The following is a 12,274-nucleotide window of genomic DNA, read 5'->3' on the forward strand; positions in this document are numbered from 1 at the left end:
CCTGCAGGCGCATGGCCAAGTCGACCTTGGTGCTGATTCCACTGTTTGGTGTTCACTACATCGTTTTTCTGGGCCTGCCTGAGAGGATCAGTCTGAACGCGGAGCTCGTGAAGCTTTACTACGAAATGTTCTTCAACTCCTTTCAGGTCAGTGTCACAAGCAAACAGCTTATGGATATTTATTTCTTGGGCCTCGAGTCTCCGTGTACTGGTGTAAATTTGGACACAAAATAGTAAAGCAACATTTCTTTATGGATATTTTCCCTTCATGTCTGTGCTATTTAGTGCAAAATGTGATAAGTTGAATTTGTTCTCTTGATCATCCTTTTTGGGTAAATAGTAAATATCACCATCTGGAAATAACGCCCGCTGGACTCCATTCCTAGCCATAATGGCCAGCACCCTGATCATGATCACTTGCTGTTACATTGTAAGGTCTGTTTACTGAGAAAAACATCCTGCAAAGAAGAGTTGAGAATTTCTTTTCAAACAATGCGTGGGACAAGGGTTTCGTACCGCCCACATTTACTCACCTGTGTGAAATAACTTAGGCCTAGCGAAAAGGGAATGGGTGAAGATAGAGGTGGATGGAGAGGATGAGAGCCAGAGAAAAAAAATGGATGAAAAGGACAGGAAACTGAAGGCTGGAGGAAGGTTTTTTTTTCCTGTCTTTCTCTAATGATTTATTTGTGTCACTCTTTCCAGGGCTTCTTCGTCGCCAGTCTCTTCTGTTTCATGAATGGAGAGGTGAGTTAAAGTGTGGGAGAGGTTATTGATGTGCCTGCAGTGATTTGCGGACCTTCTCTCTTTTTCTTTATACTTTTTCTCTAGATGATCTGAGGTTTTTATTTTTTGCTGAATGGATTTATCGGTTAAAGGTGAATTCCATGTGCAAATAATCAGGGTGTCAATCTGTGCGTGTTTGCATGTCAGAACGACTGAACGTGTGTCAATGTGTGTATGTGTGTATGTATGTGCGTGCACACATTTTTACCTGTTTGATCTCGCGCATATAGATGTCTATCTCCATATCTACACTTTTCACAAGAACTCCTACTTTCTGATCAGTCTCTCACTCATTAAGCCATTAAGCCGTCCTCCCAAGACAGTATCCAGATTTTCTGTTCACAGGTGAAAGCCGAAATACGTAAGAAGTGGATCCGATACAAGCTGCGGACTAATTCCAGAAAGTTCCAGAAAGTCTATTGGAAGACTTCGTCGTCTCAGCTGACCCGGAAGCGAAGCAGGTCACACGAGAATTCCAGTTCTCTCGAGAAAAGAGATTCCAAGGAGCTGTACAGCTCTAGCTCGGAAAGCCCCATAGAGCGTCATCGCTTCAAGGTGCACATCCAGAACTTGAAGTACAACTGTCATAATCTCCATCCCGACATGGTCGTCAACGATGTCAAACCTATCATCTACTACGCTAAGAGAAACAGCTTCGTTTGAACTCCAATGTGGTTTGTGTACAAATTGTCACGTGACTAAAATGTTGACTCTTTTTGAACAAGTGTGACCAAGTCACCGTCCGAGCAGGTGAGAAAGTCCAATGTTACAGGTGAGCATGGGGCAGACCCTCCGAGTATTTATTCTCCTCGCTTGCAAACATTTCGTGACCGTTACTGTTGGTGGGACGCTTTCCTTCGCATGTGACCAGCAAAACTTGTTGACACTAGAAGCAGCTGAAGATTTCATTGGAAAGAAAACAATCATATTTAAAAAAAAAAAAGAAAACCTACATAAATTCCTCATGTTCACAGGAAATCAACGATGCGTGCTGCTATGTAGCCTGCCAGGTTGTCAAGACTACCTGCCAGGTGTTCTCCAGTGTGTTTATTCCATACAGAAGTTTTATGTGTATAAAAGTATCAAAATGACTGACTATGAATACTGGGATGATTAATAATCTATCCTGTCTGACTCTTGTTTTTGACGGTTTTCTTTATTCGAACATTCTGCAGTTCTGTTGTATGTCAAAGCCTCTCTTTCACTCCACAAAAAGTATATTCCATTTCCTTAGATTTCCCTCGTGATATGGCCTTTGCTGCTGACACGGCCCTAAAACAACAAATAAATAGACATCGATCTCCCTTTAAATGATAACCTATTTTTCACATTTCCCGTTAATATTTATTATTAATAATTTTTTCTCATGTGCTGCAAAGTAAAAACAAAACAAAGTGCATATACCATTTATCAGCAATTCATCGCATTCTCGCCTTTACTTTTTTTGTTCGTCTCTCACTTGAAAATTAAATTTTAAAAAGAAGGAACGCTTCTCTTGTTTTCTTTTAATCTTAGACCTTGCTTTTCAACTTTTTTTCCTCCTAAAGTCTCGTCATTAAAACATACTAGATGTCACCAGTCCACATCGACTTTCGACAGTAAAAACAATGTTTAGTTAAATTAGTGCACGCTCATGCACTCCAAACCCCATCCACACACAAATGCACATGAATTCTCCTTTTGTTTTTTTTTTCGTGGAGCCAAAGGCTGGTTCTAGCTTTTTCTTTCCTGCGTTATCAGAGAAAGACGAGGGGTGCGCGCTTGTGCTTACTTAAAGGAGATAATATGTTTAGCAGACTGCCACTCCTTCAATACAAAAGAATGCTGATGATGCAGAAGAGAGATTCAGCTGAGTGATGAACAAAAGAAGAACTTTGAGAGGCACTGATTCAACTCAGGGACATTGCTGTGGTTCATGAACCCCGATAATTAACCAGCAGACTGCGGGCTTTGTTCTGTTACCATGACAACTGCCATCTTCCTTGCGGGTTCCGCCATTTTCATACGCTCAGGGACCTGTGAACGTGCGCGTGAATTTGCAGCAGACATGGTGCGAGCGATCTGTTTGAGGGCGCCAATACAGTAGTAACAGCACATACTCTGACCACAACAGTTTCCAGATTTCATCTTTTTATTTATATATAGTTCTAGTAGTTAATGCCAAAGAATATTTTTTTCATTTTATTTTTTTGTCAGCTGATACGTATCCTGCATCCTTTCTTCTACTGGCTTTGTATGTTACACTAATAACAAACGCCCGAGAGCGCAATAACACTATTGTATAATCACATAAACCCACACGCACGCACTTATTAAACATCAAACAGCTTCCAGACATCTTCTACAAAATAAAGTACAAAAATAAAAAAAATACAAAGCAGAATAAATGGCACAAGTTGAAGACAAAATGAGAAAACATTTTGCAGACTAAAGCAGTTGTCGCTTCAGCACGTGGTTGCAAAACCATTCTTCACGTTTTCGGTTCATTAATAGGATATTCCAGATGATTTTCTCCTGATAGGCAGCAACAGTCGTTAAGAGAAAGCCATTTGTAGAAAACACTTGCAATGGCAGATATCTGATGCCACTTCTCATAAATGTATGGAATGGCCTACGTACCGAGCATTTCGTCAAAATATCAAGTTCAGTTTTATAAAACAAACTTCGCAAATAACAGCAGTAGGAAAACAGCAACAAACAAAACAGTTCTACCAGCTACAGCCCATGTTCCACAAATTCTTTTACAATCACGTGATGCCAGCCACTGCATTAGCTGGCGTTGACGAATTCCAGTGAAATATTTGGGGTCCAGTTGAGAACATGGAACTGGCTCAGCCACATTGGAATCTGACATGGCTGCAGCTTGACGATCAAGACTTCTTTTGGATCCTTGCAGCGGCTATAAACGCACTCTAGTATGATGGCCGCTTCAAAGTCTCTCCTGAATCTGTCATTAAAGTAGCTTTCTGTCACGATCAGCAAGAACATCTTGGATTTCTCCATGGCTTCACCCAAGGCAGGCAACTCTTGTACATTTCCGGGTATATCTCTCTCTCTTTCAAACACACGAAATCCCCGGGTCTCTAAAAACGAAAGAAATATTTCCTTTACTTGCGTGACTTCAGCGTCCGAGTAAGACAAGAAAATGTCGTATTGAAACTCTCTGGCTTTTCGAATGCTTATTAAGTTAACAATTCCTCTCTCTAAGATTTGACGTTTAATAAACCTAGATATTATGCACAGTATCGCGAAATGAAGCAAAATGAAGCAGATGATTAGCACGCATATTATCACAATTAGTAAAATCGTTTCTCTCATTGTAAACAGCTCGACCACAGCCGAAGCCATTTCTCCAACACTGTCACTGTCGCATTGTTTCTGTACGTGTTCTTTGCTCTTGTGAAACACTGGTCCAAAGGAGCTGTTTGTGTAGATGTCCAGCATGTCCTGTTTCCTTGGAATGACGATCAGTTGGTGTGGGTGGTCAATCTCGATTAGTTCATAATTCTGTAGCGTGCGGTTGAAATATCGCCGAACATACCGAACTTGGTAGTAACCGTAAGCTTGTTCACAAATACAATGAACAAGCTGATACTGTTTTGCCGGAAAACATGGGGTACGCCAGATTGTAAATAAATGTAAAGGTGGAATTCCAAAATATCCTAGATTGTGCATTATCTTCCAGTACAGGGAGAGGAATTTAGAACAGCCTCTTAATAAGCCATTACATAGCTCGAAGTAGTTTTGGTCATTCACTGTATACTCTATATCAACTTCATCATTTCTTGAAAGGTGCCAGTAACTGGTTTTGAATGACAAAATGGCGCCTGGTGGAAGGGAGATTATTTCTCGTCGCTGATCCATTCTAATGAGCCTGATCTCTGTATGCCAGGTATATTCGTCTTGAAACCGAGGCAGGGGCATCGGAACCTGGGGACACTGTGCTGGCGGCCTTGGAACTACTGGGCGTTTGGGTGGCGAAGGTTGTTCGTGATATTTCGGGGCTGACAACATTTCAGATATCTCTAAAAAATCCCGAACGACGATTTCGAAGAATTTTGCTTTGTGGCAAGTGTATGTACCAAAATCATTGTCTTGTAAGAGATATATAGTGATCGTACTATTCACATCGTACCAACTTAATCCCTTTTTTGCGTAGTGGGTATCCGACTCCAAAACTTCTTTAAATGTTATTTTGTGCCTGTGCCTCTCGGAAAGATTCATCTCCACTCCATCTTTACGCCATACAATGTAACCAGGAGGGAGGCGGCCGTGTGAGAACCACAAAACACGGACATAACATTTGATCTTAACGTCCTCCATGGGATACCGAAATATCTGTTGGAAAAGTATAGGTTCCTGTAAGCCCTTTGTTATCGGATGAACAACGGTCGTTTCGAATCGGTTCTTTCTTCGTGAAGCTCAATAATGTTGCTTTCAAATCTAGATACAATTTCGCTGCTATAATCAAGTGCTAAGTTGAAGACTCGATCAAGCATGACTGCAACAAAAAGTAAGCAAGAACTGATAACAAGACAATAAAAATCAAAACTCGAATCCATCCATATGTAAAAATTGTCTTGAAAATATTGAACAGATATAAATAAACGTGATTTTCAATTTGGGAAAAAATACATTTCAAGCCAGAATAAGCCATCAGCATTTGCCAAATGCCTAGATTGACATCATCGGATAGACACTGTCCTGAATTTAGCAAGTATAAAAACCCTAGCAGGAGAAAAAAACTAATCGTTTTTTGTATCATTCTGGCCATTTTTCGTGAGTATAATCGTAGGCGTGTGTTGAAACATGCATCTCACATTACTACAAGTACAACACAAAGTGTTTGTGTGTCATGACTATTCAGCATATCTGTCCCTATAATATTATCTCAGCAGTCATAAAAAAAGTCATGCAGCTCCCAGTCACCACAGTTCTGCCTGGTTGGGCAAGTGTGAATTCAGCGCAGTAAGCATGCAGCCAAGGGAAACGCGTTCCACTCACTGAACCACTCACCAGAAGCAATCCTTGAAATGTTATTGTTATCAAAACTTGAAGCAAAATGTTGGGTGCAGGTAGAGACAATGAGGGATTTTTCTGTCTGTGGATTCAAGGGAATGAAGCATGGACTGTCACGCTTGAAACAAGAGAGTAGTTTCCCTTGACACTAATGCTGCAAAGGAGAGGAGCTGGGAGGGAGACTCCGAGCTGCACATGGTGTGGTGAACACAACTTCCTCTGCTTAATGAATGCCACTCTCAGCCAGATGCGTTCCTGAAACAAACAGCCACAAATCAATTCCGGAAAATCAATTCTATATTACATATAAGACATTGTTGAAGCAAACGAAAGTCAATTTTAAAAATCTGAAATTATTACTTCCAAAAAATTAAGCAAAGAAAATCGGGATAAACAAATAAATAAATATACGAAGTTTGAATAGTAAGTCTATCAACTATACAATGACATCTGATTTTTATGTAGATATACAGCAATATTTGTTATATTTTATAGTGTCCTGACTGATGACGAACAGAATACACACTCCGAGACAAGCTGTTGTGTTTATTAGATAATTCAGACACACACGCACAAGAGAGTGGAGAACAAGGGGCATAACTAAGATATTGTAACACTATTTACCTATAATCGGACATTCTATTGAAAATATATATATGTCTATTAAACCAGAGAAATATATATGTATGTTTATTTCGTATTTATATAAATATACCATTTACGTTATTTAAATGTGACATTATTGCTAAAGCACGGCTAACGCAAACATGGGTGTGCCACTTTTTAACTGTGTGCAGATCAGAACTAAATACAATATAGATTCACAATAACACGTATAGATATATATTTGGGTATGTACACTGAATTCTTCTGAGCGAACCTATAGGTTCATGGGTTTACAAGTAAATGTTGAATGAACAGTCACTACAGGGACGCTATACAAACAATTAAGGTCAACGACAGTGAGATCAATAGAGTGTCGAGAATCTTTTTTTAGCGCCTATAGCAATGTCTACAGTTATAAAAGCACAGTTTAGTATCAATGAACCAGGCCAGAAAGCACAGTCAAAATGTTTTCAAAAGCGGAGCGGTTTTTTACACAGTTTTGTGTCGCAGCGTAGCACGTACCTTCCCACCCCCACCCACACACAGACATATATTAAACACACACAAAATTTTATGTGTGTTTAATGTGTGTGGGGAGCAATGGATGCGTAGGCTTGCTGGAATGCATTTGTTTAGGCCTAGGGTAATTTGACTTACCAGCTAGGTGAGCTAGCACGCAGCAACGTTTTCGCAGCAATCTCCTACTTTCTGTATTCAGACATCTTCCAAGAATCAGCTAGCCACACTGTATCCAGCACATCATAAATTTGTTGTTTCTTGTGGTCCTGTAGACATCATCAGTGAATTTGAATTTCTTGCTCTCAGCAGTTCTGCAAGTGAACTAGTCATAAAATTTTCCGTCAAATATTTGTTCTTTACTTTCTTTTGTTGTTGTAGTTTATTTTTCCGCTCACTCAAGATGTTTGGTCTGATATTGTAGACAACACATAACACACACTGTACAATCCATAGGCTTGTACGGGCACGAGATCAGAACATTTCAAGTCATTCCAAACTCCCAGCAGCTAGAGCACGGTTTCCTTGTCCATGTTCTTGATCGAGGTGGTTAACTTAAACGACAAATGCAGACACTGCACTATCACAGTCTTACCTTGTGTTGTGAGATTCCTATAGACACTATGACAGCAAAATAAACTATTTAAGGTGCTTCTGGGCATTCCCGATTTCCGTTCGACTCACGTCGTGACGTTCCTGTGAGATTGTAGGTACGGAGTCGGACCTGAAGACCAATCAGTTCCTGACACATTGGTTTGGAAACGATAGTAGATTTTACAATTAATCATAGCTAGCAACTTATGCTTCATTATTTATTATATAAATTTAGTTATGTAAATTTAATGCTAACTTTATTTTTAATTAAAAAGTGATCAGTGCAAGGATTCATATATCACGCGCTAAATACGTTCTAAAATTGGAACCACCTTGATGAAATGTTTATGCAGGGGTTGGTACGACAAGGACAAAAACGTGCAATAAGTACTAAGTCACACAAAAATACATAATGAAATTTAGAATGGATTTATTTACACATACAAACCAATTCCACACACCTCTTTACCTACCTATAGCTCTTACACCGCTAAAACCTATCACCTACTTCAAATTCCTGATTCTACTTACGTGACTAAATTGTATATAAACAATTAACAGTATCTCAAGCATTACACAGCACGCGGCTTTAGGTATGTAAAGAACAAAGTTACAAACATTATTTGACACATTGCGTCATAAAGACGTTATTTTGACGTCATATCAACTAGTTTGTTCATCTTTACGTCATGAAACTCAAACTATAAATAGACTAGTTGTGTCTTGAACGTCGACCTGATAGTCTTGGAGATGTTCGCAGTAACATATGTACTTACAGAAAATATAACAAATGATCACACTAACTACACTAGTGTGTCCGCAGCCGTTAAAAGGGGATAATGCACGTCGATAATTGTTTTGAAATCTCGGAGAGAATTTTTGGACTGTAAAGCTGTCTTTAGTGCGACTTTTCATCAGGTAGGTAGATATTTATCTCGTCTTCCACATTTCTCCAATTGGCTTTGTTGTTTGTTTGTTTGTTTGTCTGTTTGTTTTTGTTTTAAGGAGAGAGGAACGCTTTTGTACATCATTCGGAAGTTGGGGAGCATAGCTTTGATGGTCATTACGTCTTCCTCAATGCACGTGCGTGAATGTCCTCGACAAAAAGATACTCATTGAGTCTCAACCATACTTGTGGAAATATTTTGACCTCCTTGGGTATCGATAGCAGTATTTGGAAGATTATACAAGTAATGTAAGCATTCAGAGACTTTCACGATCTTTCAGAATTATGCATCTTTCAAAAACTATATCACTAATTTCATTTATTTGACTTAAAAAGATATAGTGTACAGTGTACCTTTGATTTCCCTCTTTCCTAAACTCATCTTGTTGTACTTGTGGAAGGGTGACAGGGAATGAGGATTAGAGATTTTAACTAGGTGGGCTACTGTAAAACACTGTTAGAACTTCAGCCACGCATGCATTCTGCCGTGTGTGCTACTGTATTCACTAAAATGAAGACTCCGAGGAACCCTAATCTTATGTTTCCAACGGCACTCTTTCCTTTTAATGATTAGGTTGTTCCTTTCGCACTCATTCTTCAGTTGGTAAAGTTTACATGCGTTCATCACTCGATGCAGATAGATAAAATGGACACGCCCTCCGTTTATCCTACCTTGTCCACTTTTTATACCAATATCATTGTTTGTTGATTGTGACTATGATTAATGATGATGACTTTGCAGCAGCTACTTGATAAAGGCGGTGACACACACTGCCTTGTAGAAGAGTCCCTTACCAGTAAAGGCGGGGCCACCCGCGCGTACAGCACTCGATACGCACGTGCCTGCGCTTTCTGGACATGGACGCGACACAGAATCGCTGCATCAAGTTCCTCATTATCTTCAATATAGTCCTCAGCGTCTTTGGTGCCGTAATTGTTGCCATTGGCGTCTGGTTAAAGGTTTGATTTGGATTCATGTGTTAGCGTCTATGTTAATATGTGTTTGGCCTATATCCTTGTAGATGATGATGATGATGATTGATGATGATGATGACTTGTAAAACACTAGTGTTATGATCTAAAGGCTAATCAATTACACAAACAATAAAAACGGTAGAAATTGGACATGAACTGTACAGTGATAGCCACAGATTAGGACCACAGCCTGACTGAAACCTGTGGTCTAAAACTCCAGATGTGTTACAATGGACAGTTGAACAGGGGTGGCCTTAGGTATGTCCAAATCTGTGCAAAGCCCCCAAATCCCAGAAGATTGGGTGAAAAAAAAGACGATGAATAATGTGCAGGATGAATGGCTTGCAGGCCCATCTCTCCATACCTTGACCTGTCGAATGCTTGTTTCTTAACAGCTAACCACCTCCCAGGTGATAACGACACTGAGCTACGTCACCAGCCAGCTGTCCACCAAGGACCTCTTCGACATTCCCATATTTCTCAAGTACGCCTCTACCATCATCATTTCCGCCGGTCTCTACGCCATCTTCATCTCTCTCTTCGGCTTCTGCGGCGCAATGATGCGGATGAAGTATCTGCTGTATGTCTACGCTCTGATCCTCTTCGCCTCCCTGCTGTTGCAGGTCAGACTAGTTCGCGTGTCACATTAGTGTGTGGCGCAGGTCACGTGTCACAGGGTGTCATCACGTAGTTCACGTATCACTGGGTGCCATCACGTAATGCATGTATCACGTATCACCTGGTGCCATCACGTGGTACACTTGCCACGTGTCACAGGGTGTCATCACGTAGTGCTTATATAATATATATATCTCAAGATGTCATCACGTGGCGCACGTAACACATCTCACAGGCGGTCGTCACATCTCGCACGCAGCACGTGTCATGAGGTGTAGACAATGGTCGTCAGGCGCTGCTGTTTACAAGGAGTATGACGTGTCATGTGTGCTCAAGATGGTACATGGTGCGTTATGGTTTTAGGACATATCAAACATACTGTTATTTATTATTAAAACGCGTTAGTAGAACGCGCAACACGTTACAATAATAATAATACATGGAGTTTATTACAATAAACTCATGCATCACACTTTCCACGGCATGTGAGAAAAAAGTATGTACTGTGAAGAGACAGTATGTCTTATGTCTTCATGTTGTTCCTAATCAACCCCCAGTGGAACATAGCGCCACAATGTCTTGTGTCATATGAGATAAATAATATGTATTCGAAGAGTGAGATATTATGACGTGAAATAATAATTCTGATGTTATATATATTACATGAGAGAAATAGCATGTGAGAGGCATGTCTGAGAAGTTATATCTTCGGGATGCGAGATAAACAATGATTATTCTCACAGGTAACTGGACGTGTTTTTGTTTGTCAGGTCGGGCTAGGAATTCTGGGCTTGGTGCACAAAGACAAGATCGTCGCGCGCGCTCGCCACGCTATTTTCCAGAGTCTGCGTGAAACCTACCGAGGCCCTGGCGCCACAGGGGAGCACAAGGACTACTCATCCAGCGTCGACTTCCTGCAGGTGGCGCTGCAGCTTCCACTAGAACTCTAGTCCTCTAAGCTGCCAGCATTTCCCACACGTCGCAATATTTCTATTAGCGTCTCAGTGGTTTTTTTTGTTGTTGTTGTTGTTGTTGTTTTGTTTTGGGTTTTTTTTTTTGGTTTTTGGTTTTTGTTGTTGTTTTTTTTGGTTTTAAGGATGGATTGATATATTGGATTGTCTGATGTCTGTATGTAAAGTGTTTGCCTGTGTTGCAAGGTTAAGTTCAAATGCTGCGGCATCAAGAACGGAAACGACTTTCCAATTCAACGAGTGGAACCGTAACTATGAGCGGACAGACACCCACAGGACGGTGGTGACCGTGGTGCCCTACACCTGCTGCAAGCTGGCCCCCGGCACTACCGTGACTACTGCCAATGTAAGCACCGTGTACCGCCTGCTGGCCGACCCCGCTTGCCCGCAGTTGCCCACCCCTAGCAACAGCTACGTCCAACAGGGCTGCTTCGACATCATCGTCGATTTCTTCAGCCTGTACATCAGGATTCTGTTAGTCGTGCTCTTCACCCTCGCCCTCCTTCAGCTTGTGGGCCTCATCTGCGCTCTCGTCCTGGCTCTGCGTCTGCAGCGCTTCGACGAGATGATCACTAACTGGTGAAGAGAGAATACTTGATGACATAACTCATTGGGGACGAGACAATATTGGATGACATGACTGGGGACAAGACAACACTTGAAAACATGACTAACTGGCGACGAGATGATCACTTTACTAACGGTGATCAGATGATCACTAAGTGGTGACGAGGTGCTTACTAAACGTATAACTAACTGGTGATAGTATAACTTTGACGGGTAGATCCCTACATAGCTAACAAGATAACTCGATGTTGCCATTAACAACTGGTAGCTAGATGACCATTAACTACAGGATGTCCGTTACTACAGGATTGCTAACGGGTGGTGAGACTGGTCACAAACTGGCGACGGGATAATCTCTAATGACGAGATGGTCACAAACTGAAGATTGAAGGACTACTCAAAGTTAAGATAATAAGCGATTGGCGATGAGATGTTACTTAGAGGTGTTACGAGACAATTGGTGACAATACGGGGAAGATTGTGACTGGTGACAAGATAACTGAGGATGAGGACTGGTGACGACAGGCTACTTGTCAGAAAAGGAATCCTGATTGGTGAGACCAGATTCGACCTTCTAGTGTCTCAACAGACGATTGTTTACACCTGTATGTTCCTATGGCTATAAACCCCCCAACAAAGCCATATAAAAGACGAATTATAAAAGAAACCTTTTTGTG

At 41.0% G+C, this 12,274-nt stretch overlaps 3 protein-coding genes across 9 annotated transcripts in view; 2 read left to right on the forward strand and 1 right to left on the reverse strand.

Moving 5' to 3' along the window:
* LOC112564247 (parathyroid hormone 2 receptor-like) overlaps positions 1-2,268 on the forward strand; it is a 40,898-nt gene extending 38,630 nt beyond the window's left edge. For all 5 annotated transcript variants that reach the window (XM_025238941.1, XM_025238937.1, XM_025238938.1 and 2 more), the window contains 3 exons: positions 8-146; positions 705-746; positions 1,131-2,268. In XM_025238941.1, coding sequence (XP_025094726.1) covers positions 8-146; positions 705-746; positions 1,131-1,448 — 499 coding nt within the window. In that variant the 3' untranslated portion in view covers positions 1,449-2,268. The remainder of the gene's footprint in view (positions 1-7; positions 147-704; positions 747-1,130) is intronic.
* Positions 2,269-2,972: 704 nt separating this feature from the next.
* LOC112564245 lies at positions 2,973-7,541 on the reverse strand. Its single transcript, XM_025238936.1, has 2 exons — positions 7,068-7,541; positions 2,973-6,059 (listed from the first exon to the last, which is right to left on the reverse strand). The coding sequence occupies exon 2, from the start codon at positions 5,106-5,108 to the stop codon at positions 3,555-3,557; it is 1,554 nt and encodes a 517-aa protein (XP_025094721.1). The 5' UTR covers positions 5,109-6,059; positions 7,068-7,541; the 3' UTR covers positions 2,973-3,554.
* A 682-nt stretch (positions 7,542-8,223) lies between these two features.
* LOC112564160 (tetraspanin-8-like) lies at positions 8,224-12,260 on the forward strand. Of its 3 annotated transcripts, none has more exons than XM_025238791.1 (5): positions 8,224-8,438; positions 9,209-9,426; positions 9,837-10,064; positions 10,830-11,051; positions 11,217-12,260. In XM_025238791.1, the coding sequence occupies exons 2-4, from the start codon at positions 9,325-9,327 to the stop codon at positions 11,007-11,009; spliced, it is 510 nt and encodes a 169-aa protein (XP_025094576.1). In that variant the 5' UTR covers positions 8,224-8,438; positions 9,209-9,324; the 3' UTR covers positions 11,010-11,051; positions 11,217-12,260. The 3 variants fall into 3 exon arrangements, with proteins under 3 accessions (XP_025094576.1, XP_025094573.1, XP_025094575.1); XM_025238788.1 differs by having other exon boundaries at positions 8,226-8,438; positions 10,830-10,979; XM_025238790.1 differs by lacking the exon at positions 8,224-8,438 and adding an exon at positions 8,524-8,715 and having other exon boundaries at positions 10,830-10,979.
* Positions 12,261-12,274: the final 14 nt, after the last annotated feature.

The sequence above is a fragment of the Pomacea canaliculata genome, linkage group LG5 (genome assembly GCF_003073045.1).
Source record: "Pomacea canaliculata isolate SZHN2017 linkage group LG5, ASM307304v1, whole genome shotgun sequence".
Classification (NCBI taxonomy): Eukaryota; Metazoa; Mollusca; class Gastropoda; order Architaenioglossa; family Ampullariidae; genus Pomacea; species Pomacea canaliculata.

Bases quoted from the DNA above. Each gene is read 5' to 3' on its own strand.
- LOC112564160 (XM_025238788.1), top strand. From the start codon at position 9,325: ATGGACGCGACACAGAATCGCTGCATCAAGTTCCTCATTATCTTCAAT. The intron at 9,427-9,836 runs GTTTGATTTGGA...GTTTCTTAACAG, and splicing joins CCATTGGCGTCTGGTTAAAG to CTAACCACCTCCCAGGTGAT. The intron at 10,065-10,829 runs GTCAGACTAGTT...TTTGTTTGTCAG, and splicing joins TCGCCTCCCTGCTGTTGCAG to GTCGGGCTAGGAATTCTGGG.
- LOC112564245 (XM_025238936.1), bottom strand. From the start codon at position 5,108: ATGGAGGACGTTAAGATCAAATGTTATGTCCGTGTTTTGTGGTTCTCA.